The sequence below is a fragment of the Coffea arabica genome, chromosome 10c (genome assembly GCF_036785885.1).
Source record: "Coffea arabica cultivar ET-39 chromosome 10c, Coffea Arabica ET-39 HiFi, whole genome shotgun sequence".
Lineage (NCBI taxonomy): Eukaryota > Viridiplantae > Streptophyta > Magnoliopsida > Gentianales > Rubiaceae > Coffea > Coffea arabica.
The window spans coordinates 6,522,668-6,546,489 of NC_092329.1; the positions used below are offsets into that span (position 1 = coordinate 6,522,668).

The 23,822-nt window shown below is 36.9% G+C and overlaps 5 protein-coding genes across 6 annotated transcripts; 3 read left to right on the plus strand and 2 right to left on the minus strand.

The window, feature by feature from the left end:
• The first annotated feature begins 497 nt into the window (after positions 1-497).
• On the plus strand, positions 498-2,398 carry LOC113713213 (uncharacterized). Its single transcript, XM_072069413.1, has 2 exons — positions 498-674; positions 766-2,398. The coding sequence occupies exon 2, from the start codon at positions 968-970 to the stop codon at positions 1,916-1,918; it is 951 nt and encodes a 316-aa protein (XP_071925514.1). The 5' UTR covers positions 498-674; positions 766-967; the 3' UTR covers positions 1,919-2,398.
• Positions 2,399-3,809: 1,411 nt separating this feature from the next.
• On the plus strand, positions 3,810-4,958 carry LOC113715017 (transcription termination factor MTERF8, chloroplastic-like). Its single transcript, XM_027239167.1, has one exon. The coding sequence runs from the start codon at positions 3,810-3,812 to the stop codon at positions 4,956-4,958; it is 1,149 nt and encodes a 382-aa protein (XP_027094968.1).
• A 656-nt stretch (positions 4,959-5,614) lies between these two features.
• Positions 5,615-7,245, minus strand: LOC113715019 (transcription termination factor MTERF15, mitochondrial-like). Its single transcript, XM_027239170.2, has one exon. The coding sequence runs from the start codon at positions 7,114-7,116 to the stop codon at positions 5,950-5,952; it is 1,167 nt and encodes a 388-aa protein (XP_027094971.2). The 5' UTR covers positions 7,117-7,245; the 3' UTR covers positions 5,615-5,949.
• A 506-nt stretch (positions 7,246-7,751) lies between these two features.
• On the plus strand, positions 7,752-11,859 carry LOC113714576 (uncharacterized). 2 transcript variants are annotated; one of them, XM_027238486.2, is made up of 7 exons: positions 7,752-8,078; positions 8,189-8,308; positions 8,553-8,685; positions 8,813-8,916; positions 10,144-10,315; positions 10,433-10,573; positions 10,651-11,859. In XM_027238486.2, the coding sequence occupies exons 2-7, from the start codon at positions 8,265-8,267 to the stop codon at positions 11,647-11,649; spliced, it is 1,593 nt and encodes a 530-aa protein (XP_027094287.1). In that variant the 5' UTR covers positions 7,752-8,078; positions 8,189-8,264; the 3' UTR covers positions 11,650-11,859. The 2 variants fall into 2 exon arrangements, with proteins under 2 accessions (XP_027094287.1, XP_027094286.1); XM_027238485.2 differs by having other exon boundaries at positions 7,943-8,078; positions 8,255-8,308.
• A 1,565-nt stretch (positions 11,860-13,424) lies between these two features.
• Positions 13,425-20,682, minus strand: LOC113714551 (somatic embryogenesis receptor kinase 2). The gene is made up of 11 exons (XM_027238457.2): positions 19,884-20,682; positions 19,165-19,297; positions 18,976-19,047; positions 16,573-16,716; positions 16,286-16,357; positions 16,076-16,147; positions 15,879-15,991; positions 15,391-15,522; positions 14,971-15,312; positions 14,290-14,684; positions 13,425-14,035 (listed from the first exon to the last, which is right to left on the minus strand). The coding sequence occupies exons 1-11, from the start codon at positions 19,984-19,986 to the stop codon at positions 13,721-13,723; spliced, it is 1,893 nt and encodes a 630-aa protein (XP_027094258.1). The 5' UTR covers positions 19,987-20,682; the 3' UTR covers positions 13,425-13,720.
• Between the last annotated feature and the right edge of the window lie 3,140 nt (positions 20,683-23,822).

Genomic DNA, 23,822 nt, shown 5'->3' on the forward strand with positions numbered 1-23,822 from the left:
TTTCGTTTTGAGCAGCTGCAAATGTTGTTCTATTATTTTCTCTTTTTTGCGTTTGGCTTCTAGTTTTTGTGAATAGGGTCCATAATGGGATTTCTCTTAATTTGGCAGTTGGCACAGGGGAGAAGAAGAAAGGTACTGAAGGAGCTGGTTCCTATGTGGGAATGGAAGACCTCTCAGGCTCTCAGCTTTCCTCTCCCGTTGGGTTAGGCTAAATCATTAAGGTTTTAAGATTCCATTCGATCATCCAGCCATATGATAATGACCTAATGTATCCCTAATCACAGGATAATAGTCCATTTTTCCTAATTATAGGATAATTAATTAAGGTGTTTTACTGTTTTGTGCTTAATTGATACCATTTCTTCCCCTAATTATCATGCATAAACTTTTATTACTACTTCCTTAGAAATAGTAATGAATGACATGATGCAAAATTAGTTCTAATATCGTAGTACCATTTTTCTTTAAGTCAACACTACTGGCATTTTAAATTAACTTAACTTAGAGCGTGAGAGCGTGGCTCCTTTCTTCAAGACCTTTTCACGCTTTCAAGGAGTTCAAGGAGAGGGGTTTAGTTGTGAATTGCATTTCCTACACAAAAGCCCTCCAAAATTTGAGTGGGCAAAAATTTCGTCGGCGGCGGCGGTTTCACCTACGATCTCTGAGATTACTCTGTCAGTTGGTTCCTCCTGATTCTGCCGAGTTTTTTCTGCTTTTCTTAAGCTTTAAATTTCTAGTTTTCACAATGCTTGCCCATATATCCAGAAGGCTTAACATCAATGATGGCGCCAGGAATTTGTTCGTCTTCAAAACCCTCCTCCAATGCTCCACCGCTACAGCAGCAGTATCATCTGCAAAACCCCAGAAAAATCATGTCTTGGAAGAATTCCTGATAAACTCAATTGGGTTCTCAAGAGAAGAAGCCAACTCCTCTTCATCCCTGAAGAAGGTAACGCGCTTGAAACCCATGAAAAAAGAATTCAGTTTAATTGTCAATTTCTTCCAAGATTTGGGCTTCAGCAAAACCCAGATCAAAAGTCTTCTTTTGGTAGACCCCCATTTACTATTCAATGATCTGGACAGAACCCTTAAACCCAAAATCCGGTTCCTCCAAGATTTAGGGCTATCCGGATCGGACCTAGTCAAGGTTCTTATGGGTAACAAAACCCTTTTAGGGAGGGGTTTAGATTCTCACATCAAACCCCAGCTTGAATTCTTGAGGAATTTGTTTGGCAGTGATGATAAAGTAGTTTTGGCTTTGAAAAGATGTTCTTATTTGCTTGGCTATTATGCGCCCAGGAAAATGGCTGGAATTATTCTTTTGTTGCAGAAACTTGGCTTTTCCAATGACCAGATCACCAAGCTTATTATTCAAAATCCGAGGGGAACTCTGTGGTTAAACCCTGACAAGATTGAGTTAGTATTCGATAAAGTGGAGAACTATCTTGGCATACCACGAGGGACGCCCATGTTCTTCCATGGATTTACAGTCATGTCTTCGATTAAACAGTCGACTATCGATATGAAATGGGGAGTTTTGAGGAGTTTTGGTTGGTCTGATGCGGATATACATAACCTAATGAGAAATCTACCTTATACTTTAAAAGTGTCAGAGGCTAAAATGAGGAAAAGTTTAGATTTATTCATGAATGACCTTGGCTATAGTCCTGCTTACCTAGCTTCCCGGCCTAAGATTTTTTCTCTGAGTTTGGAAGATCTCATAAAGCCAAGAGTTGAGGTTATGAAAATTCTGAGTGAGAAAAAGCTGAAAAAGAGAAATGCAAGCCTGTATTCTGTCGCGAGCTACTCAGAATCAAGATTTATCAAGGTTTATCTTCTGCGCTACAAGGATGAGATACCTGACGTCTATGAATCGTACATCACAAGACATCTGAAGAAAAAAATTGAGAACTTTTAAATTGTTCAGAGTGATTTGCTCTCTTCTTTAGGAAGATTAACGAGATCTGAATTTTGTCTTTGTCATTTTCTTTGTTTGTATGGGTAGCTGTTTTAGAGAAGGTAGTCTTACTTCACAATTGATTGGAGAAATTGCCAATGCTTATTATGAAAACCAGAAATAGAACATGCATCCACATTCTTGAGGATGATCTTCTGCCTGCCCTACAAGGATAAGATACCTGATCTGCATAAATCATGGCTGGAAGCTGTTGCAAGGTAGAAGAAGGTTTGCAGACTTTGATATGCAGTAGGTAATGCACTTTGTTGTAATGCTTTAGACTGACGACTGGATTTTGGGATTTGATTCTTGTCTCCTCATTTTGTATGTTTCGTGGATTTTTTTTTTTTAATGGAAAGGCTCACTTTAGCTTGCCATTGGTTTGTAGAAATAACCATTTTTTTGTGCATCTAAAGAGTAGTAGTGCGCTCTCTTCCAATATACTTCTCACAAATCACTTCGTTTTCATGTTTCTTTGGAAAAAAAGTTTCCCCGAGCTTCAATTCACACAAAGGTGAGTGACCCCTTAATACCAGTAAAACCTAGTGCAAGACCTCTCGTGTTAGCTTTGATTGACTTACACCTGGTTCTCCACTCACTGAACAGCTTTTGAGAATATAAAGCGGAAGCCTGAGCAATCTTCACGGCATCAATAGCAATTCAGTTCTGACAACAAGGGCAATGGCTTCAAGAGAGGGTGGTGCTACCGCTATTATGGGAATGCTACTTCTCATGCTTTTTCGCCTTGGCTGCTCTGCTCATTGGATCTTATTAAAGTCCCTTGAGTCCATTGGTGACCCGAAATATGAGTCAACCAGTGGATTATTCTGATAGCCTGCCGGTTTGCCGATGGACATGGACGGTGGACCACCATGCCAGTGAATTTTTTTCATTAGGCTTGCCGATGATGAACCAAAGGATGTGGACCAGCCAAATTAGTGAATTACTCTCCGAAAAGCCTTCGCAGGGCCGATGCGCTTCAAGAATATGGATTTCTTTGTCGACTTCACAAACTCTGAATCAGAGTGCATGCACCCTAGCCATCAATAGATGGATTCTCTACACCAAATGATTTTCTTTTCCCCTCTCCTGGGAACGTATAATCCCTTTCCTTCTCTCTCTCTCTCTCTCTTTTTTTTTTTTTTTTTTGGGGTTATGGCAGAAGGGCTGTATGCTCATGTTAGCAGTAGTTTTATACATCATATACGAGAGAGCCGGTTAAGTCTCAAAGTGTCATATTCGTTATCTGCATTTTTCATCTTAATGCTGCAAGAGTTGACACAGTAAATCTCAAAGTATTATATCACTGTCGATCTATTTAATGACAGTGTTCCATCGAAAAGCCCGCTAAATTATCCACAGAAGCTTCAATCTTGCCTTCTGTCCTTGCTATGGCTATGTCGCTGTCGCTGTCGCTGTCACCGTCTTCCATTCTATCTTGCAGGCAATGAATTTGATCTTGTAACCACTAAAGTATCCACATAAAGCCTAAAAGCTTCGGAGTCGTTTCACGATTGATCCTTGTTTTAAAAATGGGATAAAATGGTTTTTCAATAAAATCTTTTCAATATAGCGGAGCAGTCAAGAAAAAATTGGATCAAAGCGATAGTCAGATTTGAATTTTGGTATTTTTTGAAATAATTACTGTAACACTTTTTAAAATGTGATGTATATAAGATAAAAAAGTGAGTTAAAAATGTGTTTATAATACAGATGAAATATTATTTGAAAAAACAAATAATGAAGGACCAAACATGAATTAGTCAAAAAAGTTGGACTATTCGGGGGATTTGCTCGACAGTCGAATCGAGTAGTCTGCTGCTGCTTGCTATCGGAGTCTAATTTCGAGACGATGCTTGCCCGCATTTCCAAGCTTCGCAACAATGGCGGCGAGCGGAATTTGTTCTGCAAATATTTCCTTAACTACTCAACAAATTTGGCAGCCGTGCAACCTCAGAATCATCTCTTCATCGGCTGCCTCGAACGCTCACTTGGGTTCTCCAGAGAAGAAGCCATCTCCGCCGCCGGAAAGGTACAATGCTCCAAATTATACAAGAAAGACATCGATTTGTTCATCAGTTATTTTGAAAATTTGGGTTTAGATAAAACCCAGATGAAAACCATCGCTTCCTCAGATCCCAAATTCTTGTTAACCAATGTGGAGAAGACCCTGAAACCCAAAATCAGGGTTCTGGAAGAACTTGGCCTATCTAGGTCGGACCTGGTCAAGGTTATAATAGGCTGTAGATCTGTCTTCGGTAGAGGGTTGGACTCTTTTATTAGACCTCGGATTGAATATCTTAGGCAATTGCTGGGTAGTGATAAGGGAGTTGTTTTAGCTATAAAGAGATTTCCTAGGTTGCTTGATTTTTATGCAGAGACTCGAATCCAAGCCAATGTAGTATTGTTGAAGAAGTTTGGTTGGAGGGATGAGCAAATTGCCAAGTTCATCAGTAGGAATCCCAGGCGGGTTTTCATACAGAAACCTGATTGGGTTGAGGATGTATTGCAGAGGATTGAGAATGATTATGGGATTCCTCGCGAATCCCCCATGTTTTATTATGCAGTTGACGTGATCTCTTTGCTTGGTAAGGAGAATATCGAGAGAAAGTTGGAAATTTTGAGAAGTTTTGGATGGTCGGATGCGGATATATGGAGAATGTTTAGGTCTCTACCTGTAACTTTTAACATGTCAGTGGATCGAGCGAGAAAAAGTTTGGATTTTTTCATGAACGAGCTTGGTTATGATTCTGGTTACTTGGCTTCTCACCCTAAGCTTTTCTCTGTGAGTTTGGATAGAAGGGTTAAGCGTAGGAATGAAGTTTTGAAAATCCTGAACGAAAGGAAGTTGATCAAGAGAAAGACGTCACTTCATTCCATTGTCTGCTTACCAGAGTTGAAATTTGTCAAGCGTTATCTTCTGCCTCACAAGGATGAGATACCTGATGTCTATGGATCATATATCGAGATGTTAGAAGATAGGAAATTTGAGAAACTTTGATTTGTTTGAGGTAGTTTAGTTAGTGGCAGGTCAGAATTTGATGCAAGAGTGCTCTTTATTACTTCTTGTACACAAAGGAAATGTTGAGGGACTCTCAGTTTTGAAGTAGTTGTTCGGGGAATATTCTTGTGTACTGACTCAACTGGAGCTGCAGATGGAGATGGGGATTAGCTTGTTGTACTGACCAAAGCAATGGAAATGGGGAATTTTGCTTAACCCGGAGCTGCAAATTCCCAGGATTTTTTAATGTCCTCCTGGATAGGCTAATTTCAGAAAATTTAACAGACTGGAAAGTGAAGACTCTTAGATGGATTCTAGACCAATTTTTTTGTTGATTAGATAGAAGTTGTATGTGGAAGTAAAACTTCCCTTTGTGAGTAGTGAGTACAGCCCAATCTGATCACTGCTACTAAGATCTAGGAATTGTTATTTAATCCGTTTCAGTAGAATTATGCTTCTGTTTGGAAATATCTTCTGTTCGTGTATGTGTAACTGAACTGGACTTTGCTTATGCAATTGCCTTGTGGTTGTGGAGGATATATGCATTGCACAAAGCTGAATCATGCAATTGCTTTGTAATACGTTGCAGATATGATTTGAGGACTCTTTTCTATTTAGTAAATATGGTTTATGTCTTGTCAAAATGCGCATTCCTCTTCATTCCTAAAGAAAGCAAAAGTTTTCATGTTCAGACAAGCTGCGGAATCTCCAAATACATCACAATAGGTGCCTAGTTGATTAGTTTTACAATTTGTGCATTTTACAAAATATGTTGCCTCTTAATATTTTCTAGTATCACTGATCTGAGACAACAGAGAAAATGTTATGGCATCCTATTTTATAATAGACTCTTCAAAAGCCAATTCATCAGTGTCATGAATTGCCAAATCCATAATCTTGCACCGACGATCCGATACTCGCATTTGAACTCTGGCTGCCCATTTTGTGCAAAAGGAGTGATAGTCAATCTACTGAAAGTGCCACCAAGGTTCTAATTCTCAGCCCTTCTAACCATACCTCTTCTGCAATTACTCATGTAAGATTCATACTTCTCCGGTATCTCATCCTTGTAGGGGTGAAGATAAAGATTCACAAACTTTAGATCGTTAAAGCAGAAAGCATTATAATGATTCACTTTCTCACTTATCAACTTCTTCTCAATCAGAATCTTCAAAATCTCATACCTCGGCTTCACCCTCCTCTCCAAACTTAGACTTAAAAGAACGGGATGAGAAGCCAAGTACTCGTCTGTATATCCAAGCTCCCCCATGAAAAAACCCGCAGATTTGCGAACATTAGCTTCGGATAAAGTGAAAGTAAAAGGCAAATTCCTAACCAAGCTTCGGATACTCGTATCAGTCCAGCCACAGCTCCTAAAATTCTCAATTTTTTCATCAAACGTCGACTTCTTAAGCGAAGCATAGACCAAAACCCCATGATAGAACATCTTGCACTCGCGAGGAATCCCAAAATCAGTCTCCACACCCTGCAACAACCCCTCAAGCCACTTCGTCTCTCGCAATATAATCCAAGGCTTGTTGACTATAAGCTTGGAAATCTTGTCACCTGACCAGCCGAATTTTCGCAGCAACGCAACATTTGGTTCTATTGCTAAGGGTGCATAAGGATCAAGCAACCGGCCACAACGCTTTACAACCTCGACAACAATTTCGTCACATCCTAACATATCTCTTAAACATTCGATCGGGCGTCTTATGTAACAATCTGTTCTCCTCAAAATGTAAGCATGGTAAGCCAAGAACGCGGTAAGGTCCGGCCCCGATAGACCAAGGTCTTGGAAGATCTGAACTCTAGGTTTGAGGGCTTTGTCTACGCTGCAAAAAAGCAATCTGGGCTCTGTAGAAATGAATCTTTTGATTTGGGTTTTGTCTAGACCTAATCCTTGAAAGAAACTGACGACTAAATCTGGGTCTTGCTTGAAGCTTTTATAGGCACTCAACCTTTTCCGGACGGAGAGGGCTTGGGTTTGGGAGAACCCAAGCGAGTCGATGAGGTGTCCTACCATGGAATCAGGATTCTGGGGTTGATTTCTAGATGATGCCGCTGTATTTGAGGAGTAGTAGTGCAGGTGCCAGAGAGGCTTACAGGAAAGAATCCTCCCAACTCCATTGATTTGAAGGAGAAGCTTTGACATCATTTCGAATGAAACGAGGGAGGGTTGGGGTTTGAGGCTTCGTTTGGAAGTTGAGGATTTGGACGGGAAAGAAAGAGAAAGAAGAGGGAGTTTGGTTTTCCTTTTGCCTGTGAGTTTTTAATAATAAGAAAGAAAATAAAGGAAATGAGAGGATGAATAGTACATAAAAATTTTCCTTCCAAATTTGAAGAGAAAATTGGAGGAAGCTTGGGAAATTTTTTTAAAAATACATATTTTATTCTTAAAAAGATCTTGAATAAATATTTAATGATTTTCATATCTAAAATTATTCAACTAACTCTCAAAACCTCCAAATAACATAAAAATTCCTTCTCTTCTCCCGTAACTTCAAAGTTTTCCCTTCTTCTCTTATCTATCCTAAACTCCCAAACTAAGCCTTAAGTTGTAAAGAGGGTTTTTGTTTTGTTTTTAACTTTCGTATGGTTGATTTTAAGTACAAAATCTGCTCCAACTCAAAGTAACAATTGAACAATCAAAAATGAGTTTTGGAAACGTAAAACCACCTCTCTCTCGGGGGCTGTAACAAGAACACAAATTAGGCAGGCCACATACTGTATCGCCTGGTATGACAAAGAAGCCCATAGGCTAATTTTGATTTGCATTGGGCCATATGCTATATCTTGTCATCTTGTTATCCTAAATCTGTACTAATCTTAATCCGAATCAAGAGATTTTTCTCAGTTTAAAACAATTATGTAATTATGTATCTTTTTTTGATTAAAAAAAATATTGTATTACGCAGCAAAACTCATTTCAATTTCAGTAATTTCCTATATCGTCAGAAAAAAGGAAGTTCCTATAATAATGACCTTTAGTTATTTTATATATTTTCCAGAATAAAAAAGACAAAAAATAAGAAACCAACTAAAAGAGCCTTCGTTCCTAAGGAAACTGGACTTCTCGAACGCGTCTAATCCGTCGTCGTTTGTCCCATAGAGGAGCAGGTATTCCATCATTAACCCCTACCTTTCCAGTTTCCCCCAATTACTCTGTTACATCTCTTAACTTATTTCTCAACAATTTTCTTCTATTCGTTTACTCTCTTTTTTTTCAGAAAATTAAAAGAAAAAGTTTAAATCTTTGATTGGGATTTCACTCCTCGGTTGAAATTTTTGAGCAGATAATCGGTTATGGATTCCTTCTTCAGCAAAGGCGGCTTCAAAGCTTCTAAATGGTACTACTAATTTGTTCTTATCATTTTTTTTTTGAAATTTCCTTGGTTTTTAGTTCAGCTAGGGTTTTGATGATTGGATTGAATTTGACGAGAATTTTCACTTTTGGAAGAAATTTAGTCATCATGTTGATCTAATTTTGAGTATTGCTTTTTTGTTCCTTTTTTTTTGGGGTACCTGGTTTTGTGGATATTTGGGGTGATGTTGTTTATTGATTTAATCTGGTTTATATCGAGTAATTGACAGCAAAACCTTGCTAAAGTTGTCGATTCCACGGATTAAGTTATTGAGGAATAGGAGAGAGATCCAGATCAAGCAAATGCGGAGAGATATCGCCAATCTTCTTGAGACTGGTCAAGAAGCTACTGCCAGAATTCGGGTATTGATTTCCCTGTTTTGAGGTTTAAGTGAGCATTTTGTGCAAACAAGTTGTGGGATTTATGAATGAAGCGGTTTAAGATTTTAATGTTTACTTGTTTTTTGTGTTCCTTTGTGATTATGTTTAGGTGGAGCATATTATAAGAGAAGAGAAAATGATGGCTGCTCAAGAGATCATTGAGCTGTTCTGCGAGCTTATAGTTGTTCGTCTACCTATAATCGAAGCTCAAAGGTATCTTTTTTACAATCTGTAATACTATTTAGTTTACAAGATTCTTCTTTTAGCTTTGCTCTGTACTTAAATGGTAATTATGAATGTGCTGTTTTTGGTTTGTATGCCTGTATAGGAATTAATTACTTCTATCTCTATTTTTATGTGCAAGTGTGTTTTGAGAGGGAGAAATTCAACAAATTAACAGGATTTTAAGAAGTACGGCTCTTCCAAAAAAAAAATTTTTTTTTTTCTTCTATAAAGCAGAAATTGGAAGATATGTACAATATATAGAATGACAGGTTGCAAAGCAAGTTCTTGCTTAAACTTCTCTAGAACCTGCTTAAAGACCCTTATTCTATGGCATTGCTTTTGGCTTTGCTTGCTGATACTTTGTACTAAGAGTGGAGGGAACTGTGACTAATTCATCTTTTTGTGGAATAATGGGTGTCCTTTTAATTCTCTTTTAGGGGAATATTAGGGGTTACATGATCTTCTCTCAGTTATAAGGAATTTTACTTGTTTATTTTGTTCTTGAGTTGTAGTTCTATCAGTTGGTGCATGCTTACACCACAAGTAACTCTTCATTGCTTGGGCTCCCAAACGCAATTTAGTTGATAAGGTTAAGTTGACATTTAATCAACCACAAAACTGGCAGTGAAGAAGAAATCTTGAAAAAAGCAAAATGAACATTGTCATGGGAACCTCTTTCATAGCCAACTTTGTGTGTGTGTGTACAAACTGCTAGCATTGCTTTTAAATGTCTTGGATAAGATGTAGTAAATAAAATTTGTTACTGTTACAGTTATGTCAAAATTTCTACATGGTAAAGTGCTTGCAGCCTGCTATCATTAATGTTGTTGCCTCCTGCTCTCTGTATTCACGTCTTTTCTCATCCTCTCCATCTGCACTCTCTTTGTAGTTTACCATGATGAATTTATGTGTATTAGAAGAAATTTTTGTAATTCTTATGGACCAAACTTCTTAAAAGTGAATTTCATTTTCTTCACCATTATTGATGTGCTGTATCTGGCTTCCGGGCTCTTTGTTAGGGAAGAAAAGGGCATGATGGGAATTGAGATTTTACCCATGAATGTATGATTATGTTCTTTACTCTTTTAGGAGTACATTTTATACTAACACCTGAAGTTATTGATTTCATGATTGCGACTGGATTTCTGTTACATGTTGTCATTGTTTCTGAACTGGCATCTGACTTTGAACCATGTTTTAAAATACAATTTTCAGGGAATGTCCTATAGATTTGAAAGAAGCTATATCCAGTGTATGTTTTGCAGCACCAAGATGTGCTGATTTACAAGAGTTGCTACAGGTTCAAATGCTGTTTGCTGCCAAATATGGTAAAGAGTTTGTTGCTGCAGCAACAGAGCTCAGGCCAGAGTGTGGTGTCAATCGTCAGGTTATTGGACTTTGTTTTTTAGCATGAGAAGATTTTGAGATAATGGTTTGTTTTTGCTTTTGTCTTTTTTGTAATTTTGATTTGCTTCTCATCAAAATATTTCATATTATTTTTCAGTTAATAGAACTTTTGTCTGTTAGAGCTCCTGCTCCTGATGTGAAATTGAAGCTATTAAAGGAAATTGCAGAAGAGCATGAGCTTGATTGGGATGCAAGTGCCTCCGAAAATGAGTTGTTGAAGCCACATGAAGACTTACTGGTATATTTAACTACTTTGAAGTTTAGGCGCTTGATTATTTTATTCTTTAGACTGATATTTGACCTTTATTGTTCCAGAATGGACCAACTCAATTTGTCAGTGGATCCAAAGTTCCGCTTCCAAAAGAAAATATTGAAGAACCGCTGTATGCTGCTGGTTCTGGACAAAGCTCTGGTGAACAATCTGATTCTGATGCAGGGCTAGATTCACTAGACTTTCCAGAAGTTCCGAAGCAGCCACTGAGGTCAAATACAGGGGATGCATCTGCACCACAAATGCTCCCTTTCCCTGCCTCTGCACTTTCTGAACTAGAGCATGAATCCTCAAGACCTACAGGGACAGATGAAGGTCTACCAGAGGAATTTCACTTGAAGCCTGAGAAAGTAATAGAGCAGAGATCAGTGACCAAAGAATTTGAATCATCTCCAAGTCATTCATCCCATTCACCGGAAAAACAGTTTGTGCCATTTATAACACCCCCATCACAAACTTCTACACCATTTCCTGTGAAGAAAGATGAGCCTTCACCTTCTGTCTCAAGACCCAAAAGCGAGACCAATATAGATTTGCAGGATGTACTGGCTGCTGCTCAAGCTGCTGCCGAAACTGCTGAACGTGCTGCCACTGCTGCTCGTGCAGCTGCTAGTCTTGCTCAGGTTAGGATAAGTGAACTTGTCAAGCAAAAGAGCGGGGTACCTGATGGCAATCATGAGAATCCATTCCATGCCGAATCAGAGAAGTCCAACTTTTCAGAGAAACCTCATTTAGATCATCAAAGCTCCTTAGATGATTCTGATGGTGTTTTGAGGTCCCCAAGCCCACATCACATAGATGAAAATCTCACTGGCCCTCGGATCACTCCTGTCCCTTCCTCTGATGATAATAAAGTGGATTATGATCCCTTTCCATCCAATGTCCATGTTCCGAATCTTGGAGAAGCCAATCACCAATTTCAGAGGTTGCCTTCGATGGATGATGACCCTTCATACCCAAACTTGTTCACATCCCAGACTTCACATTTTGGATCTCGTGCAAATTCGTTTGCAGATCATTCGAGATCCACGCACGAACCGTAAATCGAGTGTCATTGTGAATTTATGGAGTGCCATTGTAAATCGAGTGTCATTCGTTTGAGTATTTGTGAATTTATGGAATTGTTCTGATTATTCAGTGTCATCCGTAAATTAGGGGCGTTGTTTGGATTATCGGAGGCTTGTATGGGATGTATTGAGCAGTCAGTCATTTCCTAGTTGTGAAGGAATTCAGTAAAGACCGGCATTTACATAGGCCCCTTAGCTTATAGTTATAGCAAACAATTTGTGCCAAACGCTTGTGCAAGGAAATATGACAATATATATATATATATATATATATATATACTGTCAAGTTTGTGCCAATACTTGCACAAGAAAATATGACAATATTTACACAATTATGGTTAGATGCATGATATATGTGAAGTTTGAATTTCAAATTTAAATTCAGATTAGTTGGGAAATATTCAATTCTCATAATGGGGTATATGTCTGTTTGGATAGGTTATTATTTGAAATAATTACTGTAGCATTTTTTGTCATGTGATATATGTGAGATAAAAAGATGGTTGGAAATATAAAAATGTGGGTTAGTAGAAGATCAATCTATATTATATACTCAACTTATGAATACAATTGATATGTAACACTTACCGTGATGGCCTAATATTAATTTTTGGATCTGCACCAATTGCTCAATTTGTTTGGTAAAAACTGTGTTTGACCGACTTCTACATGCCTCTTGCTATTTTGCCTTTACATTCATCTAACGTAAAATCGACGGAATTCCAATTTTGCATTCCCTTTCTGCAAATAACAAGTAGGATTTAAGAGGTTATAACGGACATCTTCGCATTAGAAGTTCAAAACCTGAAACACCTGGCAGTGCTGATGCATTCGGAGTAGGAGTATGCAAAATCAAAAAATTTCGATTTATCGACGGAATTTGAATTAAATTTGAAATTTTTGAAATCGGTAATTCGAAATTTGACACTGAAATCGAAATTTCTAATTTCGAATTATGCGAATTTGATTCGAATTCGGTAATTGAGTTTTTGAAATCGGAAGTAGAAATAGAAATTTCTTATTTCAATTCGTTTTATAATATATGTATATATATATATATTAATATATATTTTTATGTAATAATATTTTTTATAATATATGCAATATAAAATTTATATTATATAACAATACATATAACGAAAAAGGGAAAAAAGGTTTCCAAATTCAGTGAATCGAATTCAAATTCGAAATTGGTGAATTCAAAATCGAATTTGATTAATAGTTCTGTTGTCAAATTTTCAAAAAATTTCGAATTACTGAATTCGTTGCATTGGAGAGAGCACGGCAGTGCTATTTTTTTTATTTTACCACAACCAATTTCCATTTTCCCATTGGGTCTGCTCTGGCTACACCAGGACAGTATCCTAAGGGATACCCTGGTTACCACAAGCTATAATTGTTTCTTCAAGTACCTACAGCTGTGGGCATGCAGAAGTCTACAATAAATAATGCTGCCAATACGCAGGAGGAAGGTCAATACCCAATCGAGTCCCAAGTACTCTTTGAAAGTTGTGTACAGTCCCAAGGCACACAAGTGAGGGAGGGTATGAATGATGAAAAACGACCCAAATGAACCAGATCTAGCTGCTAGCATACCTATGGCTATAATGATAAGTGATAACCAACTTTCCTGATTTCTTTAGTAAAACAGAAAAGAGAATTTGAATCAAGACGGTATGGGGCCACTGACAATGTGCCTCCTAAACATGGACTTACTCCTCGCATGAGAAACTGGAGAACATCGTAGGGGCTAAAAGCAAAAAGGAAAGAACCAAAAGCTTCACCATGTAAAGTGTAAATTACAAAACTGCGCCTATGTGCTGCAATTCATCAGGATTTGGATTCTAAAATGCCTACAAATACACATTCTTATGCACAAATTGAAATACATTTCACAATGGGCTTGCAGGCGGCCTGAATGTCAATAATTTCATGATCATAATAAATAACAGAACAAAAGAAAACATTATACCCCAAAAAAGGAGGAAAAAAATTAAAAAAGGAGAGCTCCTAACAATTTTCATTTCTTGAATTTGGCTATAGAAGGTCACCTAGGACCAGACAGTTCGACTGCATGTAAATTCTCTGTTGAGTCAACAATCCAATCCGAGTTTGGAGGTGGTGCCAGTTCCACCTCCTGACGAAGAACTTCTACCTTTTGCCACTCATCCCATCTTTCAGCCAAGCCGTCACCTTCAAGCATTCTCACCACTTCCGACATTTTTGGCCGGTCCATTGGATTGCCCTGAGTGCATAGCAAGGCAACCTGTATTAATTGCTCAACTTCAGACTCGACATAATTGTTCTGCAAATCAGGATCAACCAGCATTTCCAATTTTTTCTCCTTTAGGAGTCCCTTGACCTGTAATACAGTATTATTTCAGTGTCAGATTTGTACTAGCTATAGAGGAAAGTTCATGGCCTAAAAAATTCACAAATCCAATACAAGTAGTTAGGATTTAGATTTTTTTAAATTTTTTTTTTTTAAAATGGAAAAACAGAAGTTTAAAGGGATGAAAACAGTAACATCAAACACAGAATGCTGCCTAAAGATGAAGGTGACTACACTAATCCAACACTCGTACTGTCTTGTAGGAGAAAATGACCAGTGTTTACCCAATCAAGCAACATGACATCATCATCATTTGCAAGGCGAGCAAGATCAAATGCCCTTTGTCCGGTGATAAGCTCAAGAAGCATGATCCCGTACCCAAAGACATCAGTTTTCTCAGAAGATTTACCAGTAGACAGGTACTCTGGAGCGATATGCCCAATTGTACCACGTACAGCAGTTGTAACATGGGTATCCTTATAATCCATGAGTTTAGCCAAGCCAAAATCTCCAACCACAGCCTCAAACTCTTCATCTAACAAAATGTTTGCAGCTTTGACATCACGGTGAATAATCTTTGGGTCGCAATGATCATGCAAATAAGACAATCCTCTTGCAGATCCCAATGCAATGCGCTTCCTGGTTGACCAATTTAGGGGTGGTTCATTTGGTGGCCGTTCTACAAAATACAGATAAATATTTATCTGTCATTCACGATCGACAAAAAGGACTATCTTGAGCATTTGCTTGGCAACAAGAAGAAAATGCATATATTTAGAAGTTCAACAGATTTACTAGCACAATCTGAGGGAACCCTTGTTACACTTTCAAATCAATGAAAGTCTTGGTAATTAGACCAATGATATCAAGCAGAATAAGTGTCAACAATAAGGACAGAAGATCCTTTGTGTGACAGAAAAGGAAACAAATATGTGAAGCACAATTACAGTCTTAAGCAAGCTTACCCCTCAAACACGATGCAACACTTCCATTGGCCATGTATGGATAAACAAGCAACCGTTCAGTTGGTGTCATACAAAAACCACGCAGTCGAAGGAGATTCCTATGCACTGCCATGCTGATCATCTCAACTTCCGTTTGAAACTGCAGCTCTCCACCTGGTGTTCGCTCCTCCTTTAGTCGCTTAACAGCCACTAAGGAACCATCAGCAAGTCGACCCTTGTAAACCTTCCCAAACCCACCTCTACCCAGAATGTTTTTATTACTAAAACTATCCGTTGCAACTTGTAATTCTCTCAGGGAGAACCTTTTAAGCTGCCCTAGATGCACCTCAGGATCCTCCTCAGCTGCAAAGATAATGCAAATGATATGGAGTCAAAAGAGTAATATAACATCTTACAAGCTTGCTTGGACAAACAACATACCTGGTACATCAAAGAAATATTCTTGTGGTTTTCGCCGACGCCACCATGCAAATGCAATGGCAGGAGCAGCAAACAGCAGAGCAGCCCCAGCTGCAACTCCTCCAGCAATAGCTCCAGTAGCACTATTCCCTCCTGAATTTTAGAACCATGCCCAAAGATGAATAGTTGAGTACATACTCACTGGAGAGAGGGTTGTAGTATCTTGCAGTAGAGGGAAACAAATTCTCCCCAGAAATGCTTAGAAGTATTTGTAAGTATAATACCGGCCCCTTCTAATGATTATTCTAGTTTAGCTAACATGTAAAATAAATGGAACTCCTTTCAAAAGAAAATGGATACAAGATAGATTACTTCTGCTAAACCTCTATCAAAACCTTTTCTTTTCTTTTATTTGTATTTCAATAGCTAGATCACGAAAAAGGTTAACACCAGAGCCTGGAAGACAATACAACACATGAAACAATTCTAGCAACAATGATGACAACTACCTGGAGTAGCAATTGGAGGTGGTGGGACAAACGGAGGCGGAGGAGAGAATGGAGGAGATCCTGGGCAAGGGCGTCCAGTAACAGGGCCACATAGATCCAAGTTATTAGCGAAACTGTGGATTCAACAAATTGGTTATATCATTACTACAAGATCTTCAGTCAAATAAAATGCTAAATGCATCAGATAAGTGAAATACCTAATTGGTGTAAATAGGGAAAAGGAACCATTATCTGGAACAGCACCAGAAAGACGATTGTTAGAGAGATCCCTGCAAATGAATACAATGTCAAACCATCACCTTCTTGCGATAAGAATGTTTGAGTAGACCAAATCAAGCATATGTTCAGACAGCACTTCTAAGATCAAGACCTCAAATCAGAGAAAAAAAAGAAAAGAAAAAACTTACAAGACTTGTAGCGATGATATGTTAGTCAATGACAACGGGATGGGACCTGTCAAGCTGTTGTTGTTGAGCCGCCTATCCTTACACCAGCATCAGAGAACCACATAACACAAAGATTAAGACCATTGAACGGATATAACCAGAAAATAATTGGCAAGCAACCAGTAACCTAGATTATGCATAACTTTTACTATTTAAGGAATTTTTCCAAATAAGGATGTGATACTGAGAAGCAAAGATATGACCAGTCATAACAGTTTAAATGAATAAATCAATGACTACAAACTTACAGGAATCGCAATTTTGATAGCTTTCCCAATGTGTCTGGGATTGGACCATTGAAACTATTCAGATAGAGATCCAAGCTCACCAAATTAGTAAGATTTCCAAGATCACTGGGTATTGGTCCACTAATGTTATTGCTATAGAGCTCCCTGCAACCAAAAATATTTAATATTTGAATATGCATATCCTGCAAAATCTTTACCTCTTAAAATTTGGGTTGACAAGATGAGTACAAATTATCCCATGTACAGTTTATTTTAGATATTTGGTGGCTATACACAGGTAAGTGAAGTAAACAATTGTCAATTGACACTGTATATGATTACGTTCTATGGATTCATAAACGATATACTCCTGTTCAAAGTTCCAACAAATAAATCGACCTCAAGTTAAATGCAAAAACTGCAGCTTCTTTCATCATTCAATTTTTCTTAGAAGTTCTTCAATCAATTTACCACTGCCCTACCATACTTGGACTCATGACTGGCATGCCCAAAGTTTGCAAGTTTTAGAGTTTCACTTCTGAACATAATTGAGTACTGGCTTTGCCTTGAAAATATTTTCAAGCAAAATGGGCCACTCCCTGTAAATTTACAGTCTAAGATAACATTTTACCACACAAATAAGACAGCAAGTAATGACAATCCTTCATCGTAAACAGCTAATCAATGACACATGGAGAAATAGTCCAAGGAAGATTTGCTTTAGATGCCGCTAAGATCAGTTTACCACAATCTTCTGGCCTTAAATCCGAACGTGTGATTACCATCTTAAAATGACTTCTGCTCATAATTTCTTACTATTGTTTGAGGCTGTTGAGTCTCCATCATTGATAATTATCCATTCAAAACCAAGACTGAACAATCCACAAGAACTACAGGCCCCATCCTGTATGCCGAAATAACTCCACAAACTAAAGAAAACTTTAGTGAAATTCAACTTATTACATTAGAGGTTTGAGATACAAGAAAATTGCTAAATGTGCACATTTTTCTTACTGCCTTAGGAAATTTCTATCAAGCTAGCTCTGTGATAACATGTATCAAGCTTGATATGCGAGTTAAAACTGAATAGAATAAACAGTCCTGTAACTTAGAAATGAGGACCTTCAAAAAATACTGCAAGCAACTGGTTTACGCTCATCTTGTTTTAGGTAAGATATACATATACATATACATATACATACACATATACATGTATATGTGTGTGTGTCTGCAACATATAGAATGAATAAGAAACAAGTGGGGACGCAAGCTACTTTTGCATCTAAAGTACATTAATAGCGTAGAATCACATCCCAGTAATGCTTTTCCGAGTAGATATCCCTCTCAAAGAAAGTGAAAATGATGTCAACAGAATGAAAAAAATAACCGAAAAACAAAGCATCTAAATCATTCATTCGACCCAGATGGAGAGCAAAGAACTAAATGCCAAGGGCAGTAAATGCAGCCAAAAGTCCAGCCAATCAAAATCTAGAAGGTGTTTTATCTGCATTTAAAGAACAGAAACAGCACTTCCTCATATCAGCTTAATATCTATATAATAACGGCTTTTCAGAGATCTGACAAGCAAATCATCTAACAGGCCATGTTGTTCTGTCAGCTTGTCATCTTACTTTGTCAGATACAACACTATCAGCGTGCAATATCCATATAATCTTATCCATGATGGCCCTTCATTTGACAAATTTTGACAGAAAAAAGTAAAGGATGTCAGGAAACTAATCATGATGTCCAGGTTGCCTCATAAAATTTCAAGTCCAGCTACTCTTAATAGATCTTTTAGAGAGAACTTATGTTATATGTTTCAAAATGCTGTTAATTGTCAAATCAACTTAGTTGAAGATTAATCCTTTAGAGAACTCGAATGCATTTTTCAGCACAAGTCACCAATCCTTCAATCACTTATATTAGGTATTTTGTTAAATTTGTCTGCCTAGTCCAATTTCTACATTGACCTTCTGAATAGTTTTAATTTAGGATCAACTGAACAGTTTTAAGCTCTTTCTCCATGCCATCCATTCCATTCAGCCTCAATTCCCCCATACTCAAAAGAGAACTTCTGGGGAATTAAACCTTCTGAATCTGCTTCCTACTTCCATTTCCATTATCGAAATTTGGCCTATATGGCAACTCAAATGGTACCAGTACTACCAAAATAAACAGTTTTTACACCTTTAGCTACCTATACTATGCTAAAAGGAACCAAGACAGGTTTTAAGAAAAAAAATTAACTCAAATAAGAACTACAGCTTCATAATTGGTCAAAAAAATAAAATAAAATCTGTTGCTCCGCATTACAAAAGCAACAGCAACATCAAAGATGAACAAAGGAATATTAACAGAAGTAAACTTAAAGCGGGTATACAGGATGAGAGTGACAAAACATTGACTGTACAAAAGGCTTACAAATACTGCAAATTCTTCAGCAAACCAAGCTGTGGGACTAGTTGACCAGATAAAGCAGCATTACCCAGATCTCTGCAGAAACAAAATTAGTTTATGTAATGAATATGAGTCACACTATAATTGACTTATTCAGTATCCTCACCAACCCAAATACAAAATTTATGGCATTTCACCAATAAAACATCTTACACTCTTATAACACTGTTATCATTATTGCAAGTAACATGAAACCAGGTACATGGATTAACAAGAGTAGGGTCCCAACTCTGTAATACATTGTTGGGATCTTGTAAGTTCGTCCGTAGGCTATGCAAAGCATCACCTGCATAAGTGCCAGATTAAATCAATGAGATACTACTTCTTTGTCCGTCAAATAAACTCTAAAAATCATCAAGGAACTAGAACAAGCAGTTCGCTATATACTCTTAGACTTGCCAAATTAGCATTTCACCAAATTGTAAGTCATCAACAAGATACACACAAAACAGTCACGAGTTTCACATGCACAATATGATTTGAATATGCTACAGTTATCTTCAGCTACAGCATTAGGAGACATCAATCAAGTAATGCAACCACACACAGAGACACCCACACACGAGAAAATACCACATTACAAAAGAAAGGAGATCAAGACACTTCATTAGTTTTTAAGACCAGCTCCAAAAGTCCAATAAATACTTGATCGTCATCCTTCTCAGAAATTCTCACAAAAAATAAACCGCAAACCAATTTCCACAAATTAACAACCATGGCCATTATCACGGCAAACTTAAATGTTTCTGACGAAAATTCCATAACCCACCAAAAAAAAAATAACCCTTGCATGCATAAAATCAAACAAGGCAACAAAAAATTAAAAAAGCAGCTTTAAAAATTCAACAAAAAGTAAACTTCAAAATACAGACCTTCCATGTTAGCAAGAATGAGCTTGAGTGGATGAAAAACCATGATCAACCAGAGCACCACTGAAACTAATCCCTCCTCCCTTGCCATCATCCTCAACTTCATTATCACCAACAAAACCCCCACAAATTCATATATAAGAACGTATATTTTCTTAACCCACCAGCTCCAAAACAATTAATCCCTCAGATCCAAATAAAACACACTTAAAAGTAGCATTAACAACAAAACACGCAAACCCCTATCCCTCATTTCCCCCAAAAACCACCATTTTACACCCAAAGAAAACCACCATTAATTAACTACAGTAAAAAAATAAAAAACCCAAAAAACCTGATCTTATCACTTAACCGTACTTTACCAAAAACCCATTTCTAAAAATCCCTTTTTTTCCCTCAAAGATTCTATCTTTTTCTCTTTCTTTTGCTTCCTCAGTCAGTAAGGTGATAAATGTGGCCTTTTATTTTTCTGGGCTTTTCTTTTTTTTCCATTGTTAATGTTGCACCCCTTTTTATCACCCTGCAAACTTTTCACCTCTGTAATGACTAATGTGGATTGTATTGTATTGTATTTGTTGTACAGTACTAATGCTTTTTCTCTCTCCAAACTAGAAGCCTCTCCTCTGTTCTCTCTCTCTCTACTCAGTTTCTTTGCTGCACAGAGAAAGAAGAGAGAGAGAGAGAGAGAGTGCGTGAGTGTGTGAGAGAGATTATTATCTTTTTGGGCGTGTGTGTGCGCTCTGCAGTGGGCTTCTGAGGAGGGGTGTTGCCCGAACGGTGGGCTTGTTGCCCGGACACCTGCCCGAAAGCTCTTTTTAACTTCCAAACAGCTTCGCGCTTTCCCTTATTTCCAGTCTTGACAGACCACGGTTTCCTTTTCTTTTATTGTTTTTGTTTTGTGCTCTTTTGTTACATTCAAGCTCTCTGGTAATTCTCATTTTGGTTTTGGAAATCTAAAGATTTACGTATATAACTATATCTTCTTTATTAATGACCTCAATTTTGTTAAGTCAAAGTAATTAAATGCACAAATGTGATTAGCACTAACTTTTTTCTTTACTTTTAGAGTGTGATGGTAATAAATGCATAAAAGTGTACCTAAAGTTGTGCATTTTGACTACCTTTAGCGGCAGAGAGATATGTTGAGATAACAACAACAATTATCTTGTTAGGCCTCTCCAATTAGGGTGTGAATGAGACTAATCAAATCGAATAATTTAGTATTTAGATTTGTTTGATTATTTTAACTAGATTAAAATTTTGTATAAATTTGACTTATTTATTTATTGAATCGAATTTGAACGTACTTTTTTATCGATTTTTAATTAAAATGATCGAATATAAAATATTTTTTCAATCGTGATCTAACTTGTTCACGAACTAAATTCAAAGAATCTTTTACCAAGTTGATTCAAATATTGGATATATGATTCATCTATATCTGCAATGGATTTAACTTTTTCTTGAACCTTTAGGATTAATTTACACATTGTTGCCAATGGAACTTGTGCCGAATTGATTTATGCAACAAGAACAGCAAACTTGAATTGGATGTATCTGAACGCGATTCCGGACCAACCATTCAAAAACCACTTATGAAGAACATTTGAAATACTTCAAAATGTTAGAAGTGATTAACCAGTCTTCCTCTAAAAAGGTTGCCATTTTTTAATGATAGCTATATTTAAGTAGTGAAATGATGCAGTTATAATATTTGTCGTAATTAGTATCCATTGTACATAATTTGGATCTTCCGTTTCATTTTAGGGATTCAGGAAATGTTGAACCCTTGATTTTGACAAGCGTTCATTTTTAGTCATGAGTTAACCACCGAGTTTTGGCTCAGTGGTCACTAAAACTGATTAAGTCTATTTTTGGGCAACTCCGTTTAGATTTGTCTGTTTTTCAAATACAGTATTACGGTAACACACAAATATATACAACTCAAAAAAATCTCAAAACAAAAATTCGTATACACTGCTACAGTAAAATTTTTCAAAAATACACCAAAAAACAGCTAATGGTAGTACAACTTTGCACTTGAAAGAGCCAATATTTGCGAATAGGCAAAAGGTCAAATAATTATAGTCAGGACATACAGTTACATGCGTGTTAAAGATTTGATCTATTAAATGTCCCATGCAGCATCATATTTTTGTAATTGGAACATCTTTCTTGCGTAATTTTGAGTGCTTAAGTTACAGAATTGCTATTGCATATTTTATGACAAGTAAAGCAAAAAAGCATAATAATTTCTTTAACTATTCCATTATTCCTTTTTTTTTTTTTTATGGGTAGCACCTTCTAGTAGATTTCAAGTCCTTCAATATCTGAGCTGCATATTTGCTGCTCCAAGTAGATAATCAAAGACCATATAGAATACTTCTTTGTGGTTTGAAGTTAGATAGATGGTTAGTGAAGCCGTCATTTTATCATTAATCATAGACTACCACTATTTAACATTTGAAAATGACGTAATCGCGTTAATTAAATTCAACTTACACCTAAGCAATTCTTTAATTAAGTATATCCTAAGCAAAATACCCAATTGTCAAATGGTTGGACGTGGGAGCACGTAAACAATAGCATTGCACGTGGGGGATGAAAGTCCATAGACAATACTTTGTCCAATTAAGTTAAAGGAATTGATAGATGCTTCCTTGATTTTGTTTTTTATTGGAAAACTTTTTATAGTAGTTAATTATGTAAGCCCATTTTATAATTTAGACATGTGTATTGACTAGCCCATGTTTTTCTTTTGGTACGACTAAACCTCATGGAACTGTCTTTAGGCATATACAACTACCAATTATAAGTAGACACTTAGTATAAGACTGTAGTTAATTCAACTGGTCCAGTAATTTTTAGCAAATACTTGGACAGCCATTTTCTGTCGGAAAATTGCGTCGTTTTCTGTGATCACATTTCCCTATTACCTTTTTTCCTTACATACATCAAATCGTTACAGTAATTTTTCTACAAAAAATCATAGAAAATGCAATCCAAACAAGCTTTTAGTCTCGTTTGAATTGCTGGTTTTGGATAATAAAACATAGCATAATTAGTAAGACGTTTAACTGACAGATTACGAATTTAAATCATCAAATGGAATAAGTGAGAAATCACTATTGATCATCCTGTTAAAAAAAAAAGAAAAAGAATTGCTGATTTTGATTTTTTGAAGTATATTTTTAACACATTTTAAAATAATTTTTTATCTTACATACACCACATTTCATCAAAATATTACAATAATATTTTTGAGTAAATTTTACATACACTATCAGTGGATACACTGTTACGGTTGGTTGGATGACACATGAGCAAATTTTGAATCTCAAATTTAAATTTTATACATGTATCATATATTTAACAGTGATAGTGTATACTGACAGTATATATATAATTAATCCAATATAATATTTTTGAAAAACTCCAAAAAAAAAAAAAGGTATCCCAAACAAGGTGTACTCATTTCAGAAGAAAATATGTGCAATGTGTAAGTTATTGGGTTGGGAGCCCTGCACCAAATTTGCTTCCCCCCTTTCACACATAGTTGGAAAGTGACCTGTGAGATTAGATATATTTGCATTACATCGATATCCAAACACATAAATCGTGGAAAGTGACGGGACTGTAGAAGCATAACACCGTTTAAGGACAAGTGTGGAGCCCAGCCCAGGTCGCCCAGGTCGTAGAGTCCAAATCCTAGTCAATATTCCGTTTTGAGGATACTAACGGAGTTGGGAAAAGGGCTTCCGAATACTACTGGTTTACAAATTTAAGGAATCCCATCATCACCATCAGAGGGTACACATTTGAGTCAACTTGGACTCCACACATTTTCTAGTTCAATGGGGTAATAAAGAGTTTGGAACATTTGTTCTTGTCTTTGTCCCGTAGTCTTTGATTTGTTGTGGTCACTGTTTAGGTTCTTGTTCC

Coding starts and splice junctions, on each gene's coding strand:
- LOC113713213 (XM_072069413.1), top strand. CDS start 968: ATGAAAAAAGAATTCAGTTTAATTGTCAATTTCTTCCAAGATTTGGGC.
- LOC113715017 (XM_027239167.1), top strand. CDS start 3,810: ATGCTTGCCCGCATTTCCAAGCTTCGCAACAATGGCGGCGAGCGGAAT.
- LOC113715019 (XM_027239170.2), bottom strand. CDS start 7,116: ATGATGTCAAAGCTTCTCCTTCAAATCAATGGAGTTGGGAGGATTCTT.
- LOC113714576 (XM_027238486.2), top strand. CDS start 8,265: ATGGATTCCTTCTTCAGCAAAGGCGGCTTCAAAGCTTCTAAATG. Junction 8,309..8,552: donor GGCTTCAAAGCTTCTAAATG/GTACTACTAATT, acceptor AGTAATTGACAG/CAAAACCTTGCTAAAGTTGT. Junction 10,316..10,432: donor AGTGTGGTGTCAATCGTCAG/GTTATTGGACTT, acceptor ATTATTTTTCAG/TTAATAGAACTTTTGTCTGT.
- LOC113714551 (XM_027238457.2), bottom strand. CDS start 19,986: ATGAAGTTGAGGATGATGGCAAGGGAGGAGGGATTAGTTTCAGTGGTG. Junction 19,048..19,164: donor GATAACAGTGTTATAAGAGT/GTAAGATGTTTT, acceptor TTGTTTCTGCAG/AGATCTGGGTAATGCTGCTT. Junction 16,717..18,975: donor CTGAAGAATTTGCAGTATTT/GTAAGCCTTTTG, acceptor TTTTGGTTGCAG/GGAGCTCTATAGCAATAACA.